The sequence below is a fragment of the Phaethon lepturus genome, unplaced genomic scaffold (assembly GCF_000687285.1).
Source record: "Phaethon lepturus isolate BGI_N335 unplaced genomic scaffold, ASM68728v1 scaffold33016, whole genome shotgun sequence".
Classification (NCBI taxonomy): Eukaryota; Metazoa; Chordata; class Aves; order Phaethontiformes; family Phaethontidae; genus Phaethon; species Phaethon lepturus.
In genome coordinates this window covers 611-23,210 of record NW_010549111.1, presented here as the reverse complement: position 1 = coordinate 23,210, position 22,600 = coordinate 611, and the positions used below count along the sequence as shown (strand labels likewise).

The following is a 22,600-nucleotide window of genomic DNA, read 5'->3' as shown; positions in this document are numbered from 1 at the left end:
CTCAGCCTCCTCTTCTCCAGACTAAACAACCCCAGTTCCCTCAGCCGCTCCTCATAAGACTTGTGCTCCAGACCCCTCACCAGCTTCGTTGCCCTTCTCTGGACACGCTCCAGGACCTCAATGTCCTTCTTGTAGTGAGGGGCCCAACACTGAACACAGGATTCGAGGTGCAGCCTCACCAGTGCTGAGTACAGGGGCACAATCACTGCCCTACTCCTGCTGGCCACACTAGTTCTGATACAGGCCAGGACGCTGCTGGCCTTCTTGGCCACCTGGGCACACTGCCGACTCATGTTCAGCCGGCTGTCAACCCGCACCCCCAGGTCCTTTTCCGCCAGGCAGCTCTCCAGCCACTCCTCCTCAAGCCTGTAGCGTTGCCTGGGGTGGCTGTGACCCAAGTGCAGGACTCGGCACTTGCACTTCAGACTCCTGCCTTTTGTCATGGTCTCTGTGCATTAGATATTTTTAACATTGAAGGCCAAGATGAAACAGCTTGCTGTTCTGTGAATATACCATGTACCTGAGCAAAGCTGACTTCCAAAAAAGACATTTCTGAAGCCTGTACACTGTACACTCTATAATTTTGAATGGTGTTCAAAGTGTTACCTTGACGGATAGGAGCCCTTTTGCATCAGAAACAGAACAGTGGTAGCATAAGACTTATATTTTATGTACTGCATATACAACCCAAAGGCAACAGAGACATGTACAAATACAAAAATAAATTTTATGAATCATTTGAACATATGACTGCTTTTGATATTTTATCACAGGCCTCACTATATCAACTGAAATCAATGACAAACCATTAGTACCGACCAGTCATTGAGACATTTCAGCTTCATGTCCTTGTCTTTACAAAGCATTTGAGATTCATATGACATAGTCATTTGGTCTTCCACACATTTGAAGAGGAACCCGTCAAGGCAAGTAGCTCATCACGCTCACAGACAGCTAAAAACTGGTTGTAGAAAGGACTACATTACACATGAAAGTCACTACTGGGCATAGACCAATGCCAAGCACAATACTCTTGTAGTACTTAGAGAACATCTGCTTGTGTTTCTCTTGTTACTAGCTGTAGAAAAAAACCAACCCAAATCTTAGCAGAGACTGTACCGCTAAAGCCAAATTTATTTTCAAGCTGTGATATCTGACTTTTGCAGTCAGAATTTTGCAGAGGCTTAGTAATCGCACATACACGCCACGTACTCCCGAGGGTGCCAAATCACAGGCTTCTGCTTTATGGAGCCGGTAAAGAGTGAGAATGTTTTTAGAGAATGTTTTTGCTCAGCTTTGCAAACTGTATCTTATCACCTGCCTGGCTTAATGATAACAGCATAAACTCAAGTATTACAGTATCCAAAGCATCGCAATCAGTGTTTTTGAGAAACAATTACCTCTGGGTAGGTATGGGTGTTTTAGGTCACCATTGCAATGTCTCCCACCATTGAGGCTTAAATGTCAGATGCTAGCATTAAACCCCAGTGCTACTAGATCCAAGCCAAGTTGCCAATTTTGTACATGCACTAATTTATCAAATCCAGCTTTAAATTAAATCTGGGTTGAAACAGAAGAAATTGTCTCTCTTTGACAAGCATAAACCTACTATTTACCTACCAGCAGCAGATGTTAGTATATTTTTAAATATTCCATATCTGCCTGTTGTTACCTCTACAATATATAAGCAGAAACCCTATTTAGGAAGCATGTAGCATCTCTGGAATTTTTAGCAGAATGCGTGTCTCCTGCTTTCCTGTGAAAGCATCATCCATTTTTGCCTGCTAACTATAGTCCAGAATGTAATGGAGATGTTTGGCAAAAATATCTCCCACTGCCACAATGTCCCACTGAGCAGACATGTTATTTTTCGATTCTGCTATGCTTACTTCCACAAGATCAAATGAGAGCTAAAACGCTGTTAATGCACTTATTGACAGGTTCTTAGCAATAAATTCAGTCAAATATAGCAAGATGGTATGACTGAGTCTAGGACAGACTAGTGAGACCAGAGACAAATGATTCTGAACAGCTGCTGGCATGAAATTCAGTATTGGCAACACTGCATCTTCACATTTCGGTAGTACAGCAGTACAAGCACTGGAAGACTCATTATTGGTGAGTACGACAAAAAAACTTTCTACCATTTCCGCTGTTTCATTTCTCTGTCTCCCAGGAGCTCACAAAGGATTATGTCTATTAAAACACGACCTTGGCTGTGGCAATATATATGCTTTTGTCTTAGAATATGCATGAACTAAACAGCAGTTTGGCATGCGCCCTCGTCACGTCCTCCACCCACTCAGTGATTTGTATGTTCCTGTTTTATACAGTGCTGTGATATTAAAATTACATAAACTACAACAGCTATTAAAAGTTTTACCTCTAAATATGTGTAAGGCATAGCCCTTACAGTGAACTCCTTTTCTGTTCCTACTGTGTTGACATGAAATTTAAAAGTGGCACATGCACTAGAAAATACTTGGTCCTGTTCTCTGCCAGCCCTTTCCCACCTCCCAAAACAGTTCCGTCATCACATATTTAGATAACAAAAGAGTTACCTGATCTCTGCATTGATACTTCTGCTGATGGTGCTCTCAGTGTCTCATCCTGTTTTTAACAGTCAGCTTCAGTGACAGCAAGAATTTCTTGTTTGTTTAGGACTGATCTAAACATCATGCCCATTAAAAACATTTTGCACGCAAACCAATAACTTTAATAAGTATGACAAGACTGCCAAAGAGCTTTAAATCTAAGGCTTAGGGGAGGTACATAACATCCTTCCAAGCAGAAAAGACTGATGCTGAGAGGAAGAGAATAAACTCTTCTTCATATCGAGTGAAAACAGGACAAAACAGGCTTCAGCTGCAGTGAGAGGGACTGAGGCCAAACACTGAGAAGAAGTTGTCCCCCATCAAGACTGGAATGAAGGATCGAGGGATGTTACAGCATCTCAGCAGAGTCCTTGGATCTAAAGAACACCCAGGAACACCTATGGCAGGTCTACCTTTCCACTGCTCTTTCTGTGGAAACTCAGTCCATTGCACCTGTGTTTGGTGCCTTTGTTGATATCTTTTCTTTCTACCCTGCACCCACTTCTTCAAATCCACCTGCATCACTGTGTCCCATGTACCTGGATACTCAATTCCCCTTGTCACGGTTAACTTCCTTACATCTCATTATTCTGCCTGAGTGATCTTCAATATGTGCACACTATCTACTTGTTGTTTGTTCAGCTAATTTCCTCCTCTCTGCTCCCTTCCCTACTAATGTTCATTGATGGTACTCTGACTCCCTTTGTTCTAACATGGACACTAATCCATTTAGCAGCCTGTTTTCCCCTTAAAGGTTCCCTGTATCTAATAAAACTAAACCCTTCCCTTTCACTTACTCTTTTAGAGGCTTCATTTCTCCTCACCAAACGCACTAGTGCAGGTGGAAGCAAACACCTAGGAGAGTGACTGCTGTCACTCCGGGTGAAGGATGCTCCCAGTAGTCCTTTGTGATCTAACGAGGAGTGGTATGCACACACGCATGGACTTCATATGGGCTCAGAAAGCCGCAGACAAATCGCATTATACTCTGGCAGGTGGGTAAATGATTTTTTGAGAAGGTGACAGACACAGACCCAGGTACAAAGTACTGAAAACACTTGCTTTAGAAAAGGAACATAACAGAATTTCAAAGGAAAGACACATTTGGGGAGTTCAGCAGCTGCAGTAGGAAGTTGAGTTGTTTGAGTGTGCCCGCCAGAAAGGTTTAGCCTTTATTCGACCCCAGTCCTGTGTACAATTACAGAAGATTCTTGGACAAAAAGACCCAGCTCCTTCAGTCTGTATAGTTTACAGTCAATACCCACCATGACTTCCACTTCTGTTGGGATTACATTATTCATACCCCCTTTTATTCAGGCTGCAAAAAAAGCAGTCACACATGGATATCGTGGGGCAATATCAACTGCTTTATGCCTGCTTGTGCTAGTCATTCTTTAAGAAACACACATAAGCCCAGAACATTATGTTAGCACATTTTTCTTGCAAATGAAGGTAACAGAGAGCAATAAAAGAGCCTCACAACACCACCTACAAGGCCTGGTTTTTTTCACACAACTTATTGTCACCTGATATCTTCTCCCTGGAATCCAGTGATAGGACGCGTGGGAACGGTTCAAAGCTGTGCCAGGGGAAGTTTAGACTGGATATTAGTAAGCATTTCTTTACTGAGAGGGTGGTCAAACAGTGGAACAGGCTTCCTAGAGAGGTGGCCAATGCCCCATCTCAGTGTTTAAGAGGCATCTGGACAATGCCCTTAACAGCATGCTTTAACTTTTGGTCAGCCCTGAAGTGGTCAGGCACCTAGTGGACTAGATGATCATTGTAGGTCCCTTCCATCTGAAACATTCTCTTCTAATCTGTTCTGTTCTGTTCTACCTGACAGTAACACAAGTTCCTGGCCCGCACACCTGGTCATTGTAACACTGCAACATGTTATAGCATCACACAGGGAATCATCTGCTGTCTTTCAAGTTCAGACCTAGGAACCAGAGCAGTGTCTTATGATTTTGACCCAAAGAACTCACAGTAACCACAAAACACACTGCAAAAAGCAGAAAAAACAGGTAACTTTTATGTAACCACCAAGAACAACAGAGGGATTTATCAGTTGTGGAAGGAAAAGGGGATATGTGATTGCTGTTCCCATTAAAGAGCTGGGAGATGCCTGTCATAATGCCATTACAATCATCTTCACCAGGGCGCTAGAAATTCAAAGTTCATTTATTCAGTGTGAATTTAATTTTAATTTAATTAAAAGTCATTCAAAACATCACCAAAATTTATGTGGTTGATAGCCAGAGCACTAGTGAACACCAATGGTCAGTAGAGTTGGGATGCTGAAAGGCAGAAAAGCACAAGAATCCTTTTGCAGCACCCCAGCACTCTTTACGCACTCTAATGACACACAATAAGGGGAAATAAACTGAATTCTCGGTTTAAATAAGATGTTACCCTTCATATTCAGTAGTCCAAAATAGTATAAAATTACTGAACTTTATCAGTACCAAAAGAGAGTTCACTTTTTGGTCTCTAGTTGACCACTGGAAGCTGACCTGTAGTTAATGCTGAATTGAACAGAAGAACCCAGAAATGATCACTTCATCATGCTCCAGGTAGTAAAATGACTTCTAACAGAGTGGAAGACACTAAAATAAAGAATTATCAGCATAGAATTATAAGCATGAAAGAAAACAGTCACAGATTTTCATACTTATATGCTAAATGAACCTATTATAATTCTAATTGTGTAGAACAGGGAGCTCTACTTACTTTCACAGAGACGTCTTCTTAGCTTCCCTCTAATTTTATCAATGGCATTGTAATCAGAAACATGGAACACGTGAGCAGACTTGGGTTCTGAAGCAATCTCATCAAGTTCCTCTTTCAAGGCTTCACCAACACCCACAGCAAAGATTCTAATCCCAGCCTGATGGGCTGCAGTGGCTGGATCCAAGACATAATCCTGACTCCTTCCATCAGTCAGAAGGATAGCCACTTTTTTAACAGTTCGATCACTAAGTCTGCCACCAGCTTCTTTGGAAAAACTGTAGGTGTTGATGTATCTGAGAGCGTCTCCAGTGTTCGTATTACCCCCATAATACTTAATTTTTCGTGCAGCCTCTTTGATTTCCTCACGGGTTTTGTACTTTCCCAGGTCAAACTCTGTGGTTGGACGATCACTGTATCTCACCACACCTACACGGGTTTTGTCTGGGCCAATCTCAAAGGTTTCTACCAAATTAGACACCCACTGACGAACTTTCTCAAAATCTTCTTTTCCGACGCTGGAGGAGGCATCCAAGATGAAGACGAGGTCATAGTGAACATTCTTGCAACCTGCAAAAGTGGCAGAAAATATCACTAAGGGAAGCTGAAAGACGAGTATCGGATATCCTGAATATTCCCTAGGCATAGCTCTCTAGTGAGCAATTTGGAGGAGGCAGCAAACCCTTTCCCTATCCTGCAGAGAAAGTGCAGATTCTCAGCCTTTCTTCCTTGTGATTCACCTCATCTGTTTCAGGACATCTACAGTAGATCAGAACACACTTCACTTTGAAATGCAAACCCTTTTTTTTCCTGCTCTACTAACTGCCTCTGCTCAATCTTTCACCTACACCATCTGCATGTGTATGAAGCTATTTTTCTCAAACTCCACTGCAGTGCCTTTGCTTGGGCAATGCTGCAAAATGACCTTGGCAGATCAAGAGACCTGCCTTGACCTTTCCTATGCCAATCCTGACCATGACTACTGAAGCTTTCATGTTCCCTCTTGCATTAACATTATGATTTATTTACGCTTAGTTCTTTTGTCGGCATGATATCTGGGTGAAGCAAGTTTATAACAAGATTATTTTGATTTTGAGGCTCTCTGCCATCGACTATTGACTGAAGGATGACTCACTGGACACTGGGATGGCTTCCCTGATGACAAAGGGCAGGTTCTTTGTAATGGAAAAGTTCACTTATACCCACAATCATCCTTTTGGCTCCAGCCATGATATTTGCAATCTGAGGCCTGTGTAATCCAAAAGGCAAATGTATTTTAATGGCACCTTGTTTGCTCTGTGAAGCCAGACTTGGTCATATATTTGCCAGGTGCTTGATAAGAAAGTAAATCTCCCAGGAGATGTTTTCTAGATCTTTCTGAATATACACAAGCCAAGAGGCAGTATATTCACAAATGTCCCACAGATGCCAAAGATCTATCAACATAATGCCCCAACTGGATAAAATGTATATCTATACATATGTTTATTTAATTCACTATTATAGACCACAGTCCCTAACAAATTATGAATTTCAAGATTGAAAGCTGCTCTACGAAGTCAATTTATCTATGGTCACAACCACCAACCATTGTTTCTCCAGTAGTTCTTGTCTCACATCATCGCACAAAGTGCTTTTGAGCTTTTTACCTTTGGCTTGTTTGAACCAATGGTTAAAAGCTAATTTGACCAATCATGTGGAGAACAAGGCACATATGATACAAGACAGAGAGCTGGTCCATACCAGTTTATGTCTCTCAGAGTAACAGGGGTCTTCTATGTCCCACTGAACTGGAGATGTTCTATCTATCCCCTAAACTGTTGGCAATTGCCTTTAAGCCCTGCTGCTTTACCAGCATCTGAGCTGGTAGCCCACACCTACCCACACATACTGAGAGCAGATCTGTTCTGTGGCCTCCTGTTTCACCACGGGGCCCTGATTACAGCTGTTCCCACTATGACCATGTCAATAACCTCCTCTGGACTCTGGCTTGGGCTGACCAAGCTACCTCCCTTGGTCAGAAAATCTGAGAGTGTTTGTGAGAATACATAACTCCAGGCTACGTCCACTGAGGACAGTTTAGCTCTGCATATATTAAAAAGTGACATTCCCACTGTACAGTTTATATGTTTTCACATCAGAGTAGTTCCATCCAGGTTCCAACAACTAAATTTCCATCAGTGACTAAGACCTCAGACCTGCCTCAGCTCTGTGGACTTTCCTGGAGAATGGCTGACCCTGGCTGCTGTCTTTAGACCTGAACCAGACTTTGACTTGCTGACTCATGTTCCTGGCTTGACTTGGACCTATTTCATCACTGTGAGCTTGTCTGGTAATTCAGATTGTCTGTTGAGCCTGGTTGCTATTCCCCAGCCTTCTCTGCTCCATGGCTGGGGGTCGTAGGACAGGCGACAGGTTGGTGAGACCCTGTCCTGCCAGACCAGGAAGACCTGGGGAGCTCCAAGCTCCCCATCCCTTAGGAAGTAGTGTGTCCTTGCTACAATCCTGGGCAGAGTTAAAGCACTGATATAAATACACCCAGTGTGTATGTTAGTTGAGGACGAGGATGTTTTCCCCTGGAACAGACCAAAGAGTATGGAGGTATCATACACAGTTCAACCAGTCAAGCACTTGCTTGTCAGCCAGCTCAGTAAACAGAAATATGAATCATGCTGCCCAAGGGTGGGGGGAATGATGCTGTTGCCATATTTCTTCACTGAGTTCCAGCATTTGAGCCTACAGGAAGGTCAAAAGTCTTCTCTCACACACAAATTTGACTTATGGTTCATAAATTAGGTCTAGTGATTTTGATTAGACTGGGGCTGTGCACCTGCCCTGAAGAGGACAGGAATCCCAGAACAGCCCATTGCACTGGAAAGGAGAGTGTGGGTGGCTTAGCCACATGAAGAGGACTTGCCTTCAGATAAGAGTAAAAGCATTAGAGGTAGGCACTATAACTCTGTAGAGCAATGCTCTTGGTATTGCCTGATGGCAATGATGGTTGTGAGAATGGTTGAAGATACACCAGGTGTGTTGCGAGTGATGATGAAAAATGAGCATCACCTGTTGCTGTGTTAATTTCCATAGCAGGGTACATCCCAGAGACCTGACCCAGGCGCTGCTGTTCCTTCAGTGTCTACAGGAACAACCTGTGGACGTGGGATTGGGATCACGTTGGGAACAACCTGTCCACATTGGATCATGTTCTGTGATGGCATTTTGTGAGTGAGGGAACACTTGTCTCTAACCACAGAGCAAGATAGGGCTGGCTGGAAACACACAGTAACTCTCTCAAAGGTAACCAGACTGTGGAGATTAATATATTATTTTCTATTATTGGATGTAAGTTACATTACATCTGTGTATACCGGCTAGACTGCCCAAGTGTAGTTCTGCTTGATTTTTGCAGAATATAAAGGATATAATATATAACAGTAAAGGGTAAGCAAGAAATCTCCACTCTGCACCCCCAGTTCATTATTATAGTAATCTGTCTAAAAGGATATTAATTCAGTGAGACTAATGAGAGAATGTAATGGTTTAAGTATAAAACTCACAAGGTATAGACCTTTCTGTTGATTATTTTACTGACTCTCAGCAGGTGAGATGACTGCAATTAAAAACCAAACAGAACAGACGGAATGAATCCTGTTGGTTTTCAAGGGCAATGAGCCTTAAAACAAGGGAGGTTTAAGGTTTAAAAAGTGATGTCTCTTCAGTCCGTGTGCAAGGAAGAAAAAGATGGTCTTTCAGGATCATTCCCTTAGAGTCAGTGATTCTTTGCTTATAGACCTGATGGTAGTGAGATGAAATGCTGCAGAAAAGCTTTTAGTAAATATTAATCTGTGTTTTTAACACAGTAATGTCCACTGCTGGACAAAATTGATCGTTTTCCAAGAATGCTATAATAATGTTGTTTACTGGCAGAAACAGATCACATTAAGGGAATATGGGAGACGATTCATAGAAAGTGAACTTTCAGCTTTGTAATTACAGGAATACTCTCTGGAAGCATAATTCCAGGAGCTGTATTCATCCACTCAGACACTGAGTCAACCGTTTTGCAATATTGCCATTAAAAATAGTTCACAAACAAGCCATAAGCCCAAAATAATTTAAAGTAATCACAGAATGAACATATAAATGGTACCACCATATCCTTCCTGTGACTGATCCACAGACAAAAAAAAAAAAATTTCACTTTCTTTTGTTACTAAGTACTTATTCCTGTTAAAAGTCACCCGAAAAGCCGTATACAGACCACATAACAAAACTGTAAAGTAGATATTCCCTTGACTTAGAGAAGGTCTAAAAAATCCTTTTCTTTCTTATAAATTACCCAAGGCTACAGAACAGCATCTTTCCTAGAAAAAGAGAAAGCCTCCGTCTCAAAGTACCTTTGGGCTTTCATTCCAATAAACTGCATGGGTCTACAACTGTTTTCTGTCCCTGAGGTATAGCATCATTCATAGCCAGATAACTCAGCCCTTCCTACTTCTCCCCAAAAAACAACATGTGCTTGTCAAGGCTTCCTACAGGAACAGTCCCTCAGCTGCATCATCCTCTAATGCGTTCAGTGGCGGTTGGGAGAGAGTGCTCATCATCACAGGCCAAAAGCCATGCCAGGGACCATGCTAGCAACTGGACAGCATGAACCAAGCAAGGGTATGAACAGTGCCCTGGCCCAGTTTGGCTCACTAGGGAAGTCCCAGCCGGACAGATTTACCAGATCTAATCTGAAACCCACTGAAGGCAATGGAAGAAGTGATCTCCATGCCGGAGCAGGGTAGATGAAGCATATCCAGAGCAGACTGCATACTGCTCCCCTTGCTCTGGGTAGCTGAGCTAACCTCTCCAAGCCCACGGCAGAACCAGAGATCCTAGGTAAATCAAAACCTTGATCCCTGAGCTATCTCCAACCCTAAGGTCTATTTTATGTCTTTTCAGCAGTAAATGTCTTGCTTTGGATTTAGATTGTTTTTTTCCTAGCAATAATAGCTTCTCAGCCACGTAAAAGACCGAGCAGCTTCTTAGCATGAGGCAGTAAGCCGAACGGCACATACCTGCTCTTTGTGCCTCAGTTCTCTCCCCGCTGAACACAAAGGTGAGAAGAACCAGGAGATGGGGCACGCGACATCTTCCCGTAATGGACATATCTCCTTTCTCACATCAGCTTGTCTTTCCACCGTGGTGAGAAGCTTGCTAGAAATACAATCCGTAGCCTAAAATAAAAAGCAGGTGTTATCTCGTAGAAACACAAACAGAAGTAACGATGCAAGTCATGGGAGCAACGTTTTGGGGAGTTGTCTCTTTTGCCTGTCACTTTATTTGACTAGACACAAACCGCTCAGACAAAGAGGCAGGGGTTCACCTACTTTTCAAAAGCTACTGGCTCTATTCAGTGTGCAGCAGCCTGCGTGGAAAAAGGAGAGAGATTACCAGATTATTATACTTTAATTGAGCCCAGTGCCAACCACACAATTAACGCACTGGAGTGGAAACCATTCCTGACCTGGCCCTCGCATGCATTCATCATTAGGAGATAAACAACGCAGAGCCGAGATACAAACCACTGCAAATCACACTCAACTGATTGTCACTTCACCCAGTGCTGCCTTCAGTTCCGGAATCTCAGAAATGACAAATGCTAAAATTACGTGGCTGTTTTCGTACGTGTATTTGTTGCTCTCGGTCCTTCTCCATAGAAGTAAACTCAGCAGCTTCAAAACACGTCTTTCAACTATTTAGTTTAAAGGAGTGCAAAAGCTCAGGCAGATGATCTTCAACTTAAGGTCATTGGTTTGAGTGTACCTTGACTGCAGCCAGTCAGACAGTATTGGAACAAGCCAGGTAAAGTGTCTAGGCTGTTAAAAGTTTAGCTATGTTTTCTAACACTAAATCAACTAATTTAAAAAAAATATATATTTATTTACTGCTGTTGTTTTTATTATTTTTTGTTAGATAGACCATAAAATCACCGCAGTTCTATATACTATGTACACACACAGAGGGGCAAATAGTTTCTGTAGCTCTTTACTGCTTAAGTAATCATTTTGGAACACTTTCTCTCAGCTCCTGAATCCAGCTTTTCCTCTTTAACAGTTCTATATACTATGTACACACACAGAGGGGGAAATAGTTTCCACTCTGTAGCTCTTTACTGCTTAAGTAATCCTTCTGGAACACTTTCTCTCAGCTCCTCAATCCAGCTTTTCCTCTTTAATGTACAAACTTCTTTGTTCATTTTCTTAGGGAATTTCTGCTTCCTCTGCCTTTTAACATGCACATCAGCTTCTCACTGTTGATAGCTGGGTAAAAGAGGCATGAAGGGGACACTGTATGTTGTAGATCATGCTGCAGGGTCGATTATGCATTCTAGGATATTTCTTTTCAAAGCACTAGGGTTCTGTGGGAATCACAGACAAAAAGAATGGTGGTGTCAGCGTTTGTTCAAAGCCAGTCTTGATCAGTCAAATGTTGGGCCTATTTCTACCACGTATCTCAGAAATAAGTGCATGTCACGCTGGTTTAGGAAATAAAAAAAGGCAAAAATCTTTACGTAGTTGTTGTCAAGATGTAGCTGTAAATCCTTATTCCCTGGACAAAATACAGGCTCCTATATTTTCAGAAGTCATTATCATATGCAGACAAGGAGGAGAGCAATACATCTACTAAACCCTGCACCCTGCAAATAAAATTTGGAAGTATCTGCCAGCAGTGGAACATAAATGCAAGAATTAAAGAAAAAAAAAGGGAAAAAAGCATGCTTATTCAGCTACCATCCCCATCCAAAGGGGGCAAGCGGGTGCTGTAGTTTACACCTCAGCCAGACGGAATCCCTACGAGACGGTGAGGTGCTGAGGGGTGAGCGAGCTGGAAAAGGTTGCAGGGTAAAAAGGGCATGACAATATCACCATGCCCTACAGTCGTTAGAATTTCCTTTTAAATAAGTACATTACTGAAATACCGATCAGGCAGCGGCTGCAGAGGGATCAGGATAAGCATTACCTAAAATAGCTATGGGAGCCTTCAGCCCAAGGTTTTTCCTCCCGTGTATTTTTTAGGAAACGTTGTGTTCTGGCACTGGTGACGGAAGAGCAGGTTAGTGGCGGCAGCGAGGGATGGGAAATCAGATCTGCTGTGCGGCATTCTGCACTTCCAGTGCCGAGAGCTCAACATGTCCTTTCTCTGTGTCTGGGCTTGCATGGCTGCGAGGTTTTATAAATACATTATTAAAAACAGCTTTCGCCAGCTGCTGACCCACAGGAGGCCAGGATAAAAGGAGCAGAGCACCAGCTGGTGTCAGTCAGCAGAAGGGCTGCGGGATGGACCCGGCGCTGGCTCGACAGGCAGCGGATGCGGCGTGACGGGGAGCCTGGTGGATGTGGCTCACTTGGTACACGCGTGACTTCTGCCCCACCAGAAGGACTACCTACAATGGCCAGGCCCGAGAGCTGCGTCTCTAAGGCGTCATTCCTCTCCGCTCCTCGCCAAAACGCTTCAAGAGCTCATTGCTGTGCTATAAATGCTGCAAGGTATCTCAGAACACTCATTTAGGCTAAAAGTAGTGGGGGAAAAAACCAAAATCAAATCAGAACATCTGCTTAAAATCTATAATCATAACCTGTGGTGGCTTTAATACACATTTGTGGTTCAATATTATTCTTGCGTTCAGGCCAAAATACATCATTTTATCCATTTTTATAGCATGAAGAATTGAACCAGGTCTTGCAACTATTTTATGTGTGGATATATCAGTGAGAGAAAATTGCCCCATTCACATCAATAAGACTCATATCATGGCAATAAAGTCTTCAGGGATATTAGAAGAAAGATTGGAGATAAAGCATTTAGGTTTTCCATACTGGTTTCTTTCCCACCTCAGTCTTGTCACTGTGAGACTGAGCCCAGTTTGAGATTACAGCAGCTGATCAACATTTATTTCCCCTCCCAGGAGACCGGGTCAAAAAGGAGACAAAAATGGGACAGTTTAGGCTTCAGAGTGACATAAGAGAATAAGAGAATAAGAAATTCTCTTTAGTTGACCCTATTTCCAATGGCCAGTGTGGATTTTTCTATTACTATTATTTTTAGTTCAATGTATCATGTGGGAATAATTTTTCTCAAAGCGGCCTAAGTCAATGTACATCCTTTAAAAATACCTCCTTTTTTCTTTTTATCTCACAAATATCACTTTGGGATTCCCTTGTGACACATTTAGATGTATTAAGTGATACTGCAAAAAGAACTGGCAAATCCTATCGCCCGAGTTTATTACCAAACTGCGGACTCTGTGTCTGACACCCCTTTATTAATCATTTAATGGGAAAAAAAGAGGTGAATAATTCTGACTATACGCAAACTCGATGTGGGAATGGCATGCAGGCTGAAAAGCATGCTGGTAAATGTTAAAGTGATCTCTCTACACTTAAAATACAGGCATAGTAATAAGCTATTCATATTGCCTCACAGCTGAACAAACAACATGCAGAAGATAGACACAAGCTCTATGTAACCTTCAGCTTCAGTATGGCTTTTTCAGGGGGTTTGCATAGAGTTTTAGGTCAGCGAGCATCCATGGTAAGGCCTCTCTACTGTTGAACAAGAAGTAACACTCTTTGGGAAACGTGCGCTCATAAAAAACAGCTTTACAAAAAGAGCTGAAGAAGGGCTGGGTCTTCTCATCTCAAACATATTTTAATATTTTGCTCACTGTTGGGCTTCCCTTGCACTCCTGTATTTTAAGGGATGCTGCCTTGTCTTCTCAAGCGTTATCCCTTGGGATTGGGAACAGAGCTAGGGCTCTGCTTTCCGAATGATTACATGCAAATCCAGAATGGAATCACGTAGCTGGGCTGCATTTTATCATGGTGTTTAATGATTCCTGATTGAACCAAAGTCAAAGAATATACTGACATCAGTTTATTTAGAAAATGAAACGTCTGTCCATTGTGGATAAGATGATGATGGTTTTTATTCTGCTTTCTCTGTCTTTGTCCTGCCAGAGCCGGATCCTGAAGGGACAAATACTGACTTTGTTCTAACCGTGCTTTTCAGATAATGCTGTCTCATCATTGGAATTCAGGGGACAAGGAGGAAAAACTTGTATGAAAGAAAAGAAGCAAAACTGCTTGTTTAGAAATGGCATCTTGAAAAAATAAAGGGAAAAGAAAGGGCAGATACAAAGAATGTGACAGAGAAGAAAACTTCACAGCATTTCTAGGACAAGCAATTTAAGCACAAGCACTGGATATTCCCTATCTCAGCCTCTCCAGAGACTGCTTTTCTGTCCTGGTTTGAGAGATGTCATCAACAGCAAAAACCACACTGAGTTAGAGATGGAAAAAAACAGAACACTTTCTGTGATCTCTTTCATCCTTCAGAGGATGATTCAGTCACAAATATTAATAAAACAAAACAAAACAAAACTGAGTCAACAGTAAGATGAGCATTTCAGGAGAGTGATTTAATAAAAGTGTTTCTACCTCATGCGAGCAAAGGTTCAAAGACCCTACAGGGACAGTACAAAGATCGGTGATTCAAGGTGAATGAAAAAAGCATGTCCAGTTACGGACTATAGTCTGCTCACTAACGTATCTGAGCTTCTACTTACATCTTACTAAATTATACCACCGAACTGTTCATCTTACTGTTAAACTTAAGGGGGGCCGATACTATTATTGTGCTTAATTTCATCCCTTCGTCTGCTGCCACTGAACATCACTGTACGCCATATAACTGTACTAACTATGCTGGCATTTATAATGTGATTTTAAATGTCTTGGGTATGTTCCTCTGAAGAAGAGGTTAGTCTGGGGTGAAAAAGACAGTGGCCAATTATACAGCTTTTCATACACACACAAAAAAAAGAAAAAAAAAACCAAACAAGCAACAACCCAGGACACTAATACATCTCACATCTTGTTGATCATGCTTCTTCCAACTACTGAACTAAGCAATTTAATTATCTAAATTATTGCTGATATGAGCAGGAAGCCAACCATATAAAAGAGAGATGGGACTTTCTTCCCCCCAATCAGCCCATGCAGTCATATATCTTTGTTCGATGCTTTTTAAAAAGATCATCCAATGTCATTTCTGGAAGATATGCATCTTCCCAGGCCTGATCCAAAGCCAACTGTAGTTAATGAAAAGAGGGCCATTGATTTCAGTGGGCATTATTTCAAAACCTATGTGAATATTAGAGCAGAAAAATCTCTGCTAACAGCAGAGTTGTTCCTGAGGTACTCTGTTCAACTACAACTGATCCAAAGTCTGCTGAAATCAATGAGGAGAATGTCAGCAGCTCCACAGTATGTTGGATGGGGACATTCATGCACCTTGATAGCAAACAGCTCTCCAGCCTCTGCTCTAAGTGCTGGCAAGGCTGGAGCGGCTGAGAAGTTTCTTCTCTTCTTTTGCAATATCATGTCTCAAGAGCAACTTCTACCCCAATCCCTAAAAAACCAATCAGACACAGAGAGATGGTTAGTGTGAATGCCAGCCAAAGCAATCTGTCAGTTTTATAGGAGATGAAATAGGGTGGTGGGAAAGATCAGCAGACCATTCAAACCCATCAATTTTTTTGCCTTAGCTGAACTCTATTACTGCCCTGAAGTACTCGGTGCTGGAACTACCAGGGCTCATGAATGATTAATATTTCTACAATTGGAAATAAGTTTGATTGTGCAAGAAAAAAGAAGTCCATACTGAACAATTAGGAGGGGAAAAATAATAAATAGCTTTTTCGTAAGTGACAGGTATCCGTCCAGGAGACAGGATGAGACAGGAATCGAATGGGAAAAAATATCAGAGGAGCATAACCAAGAGTCTTAGAGGGCCATAAAGCATACTCCAAGGGAGACTGGATTAGCTCAGCCAGGGCATTTCCTTATTTCTGCATGCTCCACTTTGCAGCCTTAGAAACGTTTTAACCTCTGTCGTGTTGTACACACACACAAGGAAACCTGAGAGACGGTCGGAATTAGAATTCAGCCACTCCTGACTCCTTAACTTATGCTTGGATCATGCATCCCTCAAATTGACTCCTTTGTAAATGCATCTTCCACAGACGCTTTAAAACAAGCTCTTACTGGTTGCCTGCCAAATTGCTGCAATTCTAAAATACCCTAAATGCTAGACAAGGACTTTGCAATGTATTTTTGCCTGCTGCAGCCATGCAATGTCTGCAGGCTAAAACCTTGATGCAATATCCCCAAGTATAACTAACTTTTCAGTGATTTGTCCAGAGGTAGTAACTCCAGATTTAAGTTGTACTCTTGCATGTCAAGCTTAGAAATGTTTCTACTGATTGGCTAAGAAAACCCAAAACTAACCTGCGATAAAAAGACTATGGGAGAGTCTCCTAATTCCTACAGTCTGTGGTTAGGGTGCTACCAAATCCACACCACCATTCCTAAACTAATTTTGTTAACTCTCTTAAAAATTGGCTGCACTCACATGGTGGGACCAATCACGTGCTGTGTCTACATCTCCGCTCCCTGATGGGACAAGACATAGGTGCACTCCTTTCTGCAGTGCCCCAGATGCTGTGCCCAAGAGAACGGATGCCACAAAGTGATACCCCCAACATGTTACATCTGCCCAAGTGGCTCAAGCAAGTCTTAAGGACATGCCACAAAGTGCAGCTGTCTCTCGGTCTCCCGACATAACTTACCAGGAGTTAGAAACAAGCTACATCCCTTGTTAGTGCGGAAAAAGCACCTTCTCAAGCAATGTTTGAGAAAGTTACATCCAGCACTTTGGCTTTGGCATTATAGAATCATGAAATCTTTGGGTTGGAAGGGACCTTTTAAGGTCATCTAGTCCAAACCCCTGAGTCAACCAGTCTGTAAGGAAAATCCATATTGCACCATATGAACACGTATTTATTGACCAGCAACGTGGTAACCTTGTCTCACTTCAGCTAATAAGGATTTTGAATTTCAAAAGAAATTCTACATCTCAAACGCTGGCTCTGTATAAAACACTATTCCACAAGCATCTTAGTTAACCTGACTGAAATAATTATCAAGGAAAATACTCGCAGGAAGTGTCTCAGAGTGTATGTGGGGTCCAAGGGACTAGGAGAGCTGATAAAAAGAATGCCTGGAAAGCAGGGTTTGCCCAAGAACCAGGCACCAGCATCTATAGTGTTCTTACTGACAGCTTCTTTCCCCAGGTTTATTTACTAGCTGGCAAAACCAGGAAGAATATCTTGAATTTGAAACTGAAGCATCGATCCAGTACTTCTAGATACATTTTTCATTGTAATGAAGTAGTCTTTCAGTGCTGCATTTTTTTTTAATCAATTTTTTCCCCTTAATTTTTACTTACTTTCCTTTGGAAAACACTAGCCTGAACCTCTTTAGCATGGACGAGGGAATTAGGAACAGAACAGGAGACTCAGAGGTCAGTTAACTCATCATAATCTTATTTGGGAGCTATCATCTCCTACCAGTGAAACATCCCCGAACACATAATTTGAGTCACATAGATTGCAAGTAATTTATGTAGCATGTTAGTACATATTATGCCTCTGCAGTGGCTCATTCATTGGTGTGCAAACGTGTTTCAATCCTATTGATATTAATACAATGAAATAATTAGATACATAATAATTTGTGAATGGTGGTGGACTTACTAGGGGAGAACACACACTCCAAACTACATGACTCAACAGGAGCTGCACAGCTTACCCATTCTAATAATGACTCTATCACACCCTGGTTAAGTTAGAAAACTTTGTCCTTACTCCCTTGCCTACTTCTTTTGAACTTAACACAACTCTGAAATGTCTCCCATGTTGTCACTGAAGCAGGCTTTGCAGCATGCACATGTCCTGGAAAGTCCACCACGCGCATGTAATACAAGGCACACTGGCCATTTAGGGTAATAGGTAACATTATTCACTGGCCTTCATGGGAAGAGGAGCCCAATTCATACACTTAAATTAACAGCCACTGCTGGCTGCAGGATGTCCAGATTAATGAGGAGTGATACAAGCAAGACAAAGATCAAAATTATATCCGCAGAGGAAGCAAAGAGTTCAAACTGCAGAAATATTTAGCTGTGGAGTGGAAAATCCTGAGATTTGTCCCCATTACTACATGCTCAGACTGTCCTTACTGCCGTATGTGCGGAGCACACTGATTTATTACAGGCTCTCAGAACACCAGTCCTTTGGCCTAAGCCCCATAACCTGTAGGGGGAAAGTCCCACAAATCCCATTTCCTCTCAGGCAGAGGCAGAGCTGTTCCAGCCAACATTAACTACTAGGAAGAAGCCCTTAACATTGAACCCCTCGAGGCTATTCAATATGAGAGTCCTCTACTCTTACAGGGCCCATTTCCTGCTTTTTATATCTTCATGGAAGTTCTTCCAGCTCTTGGAATGAAACCTAATATTTTCTTTTTTAGTACAGTAGAGGATTATGTCAGTAAAAAGACCCATGTGTCATGGCTTTATATAGTCAGCTAGTGAGAAATCGGGATGGGGTAACAGCCTAAATCTGTTTGGAAAATAGGCTACATACTTTCTAACAAAGAGGAACCTAGTGAATGCACTTCCCAGAACTCCTACTGGGGCCAGTGCAAGGAAGAATTGCTTTGGATTCCTTGCCCTATGCCTTATGATAGTGGCCTGGATAAGGATTACCAGAACCCCTGCAAGCTCCAGAAATGAGCTTATACCAATTGTCTGTCACTCTCAGGTTTATTAACAGGGCTATGCTAATTTGAAATGTACCTTGCACTCACCCACTACTTCCCAAACAACTGTCCAGATGACAGAAAGTTCCCCAAATTCAGGAACATCGATGCCTCCTACTTGCACTATGTGGGTGAATTTCTCCTCCACATGTTCCAACAAGTTGATGACTATCTAATGTCATAGAAGTTTGTTCAGAAACAACAACTACATTGGATTAAGAGATTTAGCATTGTAAAGCCTTTCCATGGTCTAATTTCCATGGTCTTGGCCTTTGTAATGAAACCCAGAACTCTGTGGACACCAACACACCAGCAAAAGTGAAAGCTCTGTGACAAAAGGCCATGAAAACAAGAGATACCAGTTGTTATTTGGGGAGGTGCAGACAGCCTCAGCCTTGCCGCTTTCTGAAGCTTTCCCTCTACCCAACAATTGCAAGAGGCAATGTCCCTTGTGTGGTACCCACTACCTGAAATCCACCCAAGCTGAGTTTCTCCATGCTCTTCTCTACTGAGAACAAGCATTGCCACTTCTCTTTTAAAACACAAGAAAGAAAAAGGACGGCTGAATGGATGTAGGCAACTTGCAAGCAACCCTTTCCCACCAGGTATTTCTAGAAGAAGGCCATTCTTTGCCTCCTTGTTGCAGCAGGGCCCCAGGATAGAAAGCAATTCACAGTTAGTTGACATTGCAGCATGGCAGCAAAGCATTTTGGGAACTGACCTGAAACACAGTGTGGGACTGGAACCCATGTAGGATTGCTGCTTTTTTTTCTCATAATTGCATGACTCAAATCGTTTAAGGCAGAGACAATTCTGGGAAGACCCAACAACAGAACTCTAAAGTTAGACACCTTAACCAGTTTAGGTGTCTGCAGAGTGGGGAGGTTGTATAGAAGATTTGAGACTGAAAATCTTGAAAGCAAGTGCCTCAAGTCTTTTTTGGCTCCAAAACAAATGCTTCTCTCTCCCATGAAAGGAGCTGGGACTAGGAGGAGAGGAGGACTCATCTTCTCTGACCATAGAGGTCTGCATTGTGGATGTCTTCACTACCAACAGAGACTCCTTTAAAATAAAGACATAAGAAGCACGGCCTTAATGCAGCACCAGCTTTGAGTGAAGACAAGTTGGATAGCATATCCTTGACGTCTCAGCCATCTCTGCCCAGCACCATGGCCACCACCAACATGGGGCTAGCAGGTCAGGGGAACATACAGGAGACAAGCAGAAGCAGAGTTTATCCAGTGCCAGAGATCCTGAGTCCAAGATTGAGCTAAAACACACTTTACTCCTCTCAATTCTGAATGCAACACCCAGGGAATCGCTGCCTGTGAAACTTTCTGTGATCTTGCCATGATCAGGGCAGTGGGAAACCTGCAGCAAAGTTCTGCCTTGTTATTTTTCTTGGTGTTGCTACTTCCAGGGCTGTGAGTAAGATGGAAAAGAGGAAGCTGATGAAGATGACACTTTAAAGAAGAACAGCAAATAAGGGCCTGAAAGCTCTAAATTAAACAGGGAAAAAACTGTTGCCAGGGAAAGCATGTGAACAACCCCCATTTTCTACCAGGAAGGTCTCTCATCACCACTGTGACTTGCATAGAAAGGGTAAGAAACCAAAAGTTGTGCTCTACAGCCCATACATAGCTCTCATGCCAGGCAACTGACAGACACAGGAGACCTATCACTTAGTAGCTGATAAGAAATGTCACTACCAGCTACTCCTGCACAACAGCTGGGTCTACCTGTCTGTGCTTAAGGCAAGCTGGGGACAGTGTCAGGTCAATAAACCTGACATTGACTGGAAGGGTTTTGAACCATCTCAACTCACACCCCACCCCACCCCATCCCCTCCACTCTGCTCTCTTCCTTTTCATTCTTCCCACACGTCTCAGAAAGAGCAGTGGTCACTCTGTTGCAGGAAAGCAGAAAGCAGAAAGGGAGAGGGCCATGAAAGGAATAAAGGAGTATAAGGAATCACATAGGTGAAACATGGAACAACATCAAACTGAGGTCTTCCTAACTTTCTCATTTAGTCATATCTCAAATTTTCATAATTAACTGTAGGAAGTAGTGTGATACCAAGCTGTCTCAGAGAGACCTGAAACCTAAAAATTGACTTAATTGCCTTTCCTTACCTCTTCATATGTAATATCCTGAATTTGTACCTTAAAAGAAGAGATAGCTACTGGGTAGGCAATAGTAGGTACAAAGATTTTATGTGATAGTTGGAGGGAGGATATTTTCAAATGGATAAGGACTCAAAAATTTTCAAAGTTTCCGTTACTTCCAAAACTGGTGAAAACCTTGTAGGCTGAATTGTTATCTCAGGAACAGCGTATTGATCTTTACGTATAGGTCTTTTATGATACTATATCTGTATCCATCTGCTCTGTTCAGGCAGATGGCCATGGGCTATGTGATGACATCAGGAAAGCAGTACTACCTGGAAAACAGAGACTACTGAAAATGAGAGAGTCAGGATCAGACGGTGGGACATACAGCAGTTACCATGAAAACAATAGCAAATGAAAAATTGGAAACCTGGGTGGAGGAGAAAGGACATGGAAAAATTGTAGAAATGGAAAAGAGATATCCACTCAGACAGAAGTGTTAGAACTTAAATCAAATTACATGTGTGCCCTTCTGGACTTTAAAAATTAATTTAAGGTACTGTCTCACACTAAGCTATTTCCTAAGACATTGCAGAGCTTTGGCTGGGATTTATCTCATTTAAGTTTAGATTGTAGGTGTCTACCTAACATTGTATGTGGGTTTATAGTTGAGCTTCTTGGGATGGGTCCCCTTTTTCCAGTTCATGGAGAAAACAAAAAAAAAATCCATAACCAGATTGATTTTATCTCTTTCTAAGGAGGATGAGTAAAATAAATGAACTACTGACTAGAAGGGCTTATTTTCCCCAGATGCAATAAAAGGAACCTAGACAAACAGCTAAGATTTAGATATTGATATTTCAACAGATACTGATATTTCAACAGATGTCTATCAGGTCAAGATGACATAAGAAAGTAAGCCAAAAGCAGGAATGGCTAACAGATGGTAATGGCAATAATAGGAAACTTTAACAAGTTCAGAGGCAGAGGGTGAAAAGACTTGAGTATAAAGTCTTTGTCTAATGAGGAACAGAAGAAGCACGTATAGATTTCTAAAGAGATACCTCTTCCTGAATGATGAAATTGTCTTAGAAAAGCAGGTTTGGGTAGAAGGACCAAAATGGAGCTAGGAAAAGCAATGTCTTTTTGAACTTTTACACTAGTTTACACAAAGACAGCTTAAGAACATCCTGTGCAGGATTTAGTTCAGTTGCTGCATGAATTATAATGGATATGGGAACTAAAACTATGGGGCATTCATGGAATCCTGGATTGCCTAAAGGGCAGTTGAACTTCAGTCTGAGTTTTCTATAGCCATAAATTGCATTGGATGAAGTCAGCCCTGACGTTCAACTGCCCTAAATGCCAGTGGGTAATGTTTTGCTCTCACTGACTCTGGGAATCTGGGAGGTTCCTGGAGTGTGTGGAGGAGAACTTCCTGACACAGCTGGTGAGTGAGCCC

At 42.1% G+C, this 22,600-nt stretch overlaps 1 protein-coding gene across 1 annotated transcript; it reads right to left on the bottom strand.

Moving 5' to 3' along the window:
• Positions 1-5,324: 5,324 nt before the first annotated feature.
• Positions 5,325-5,891, bottom strand: LOC104623171 (collagen alpha-1(XXII) chain-like; the record flags this gene model as incomplete). The annotated part of the gene is made up of 1 exon (XM_010290169.1): positions 5,325-5,891. A coding segment is annotated over one exon (567 nt), but the record flags the coding sequence as incomplete, so codon positions are not given.
• Positions 5,892-22,600: the final 16,709 nt, after the last annotated feature.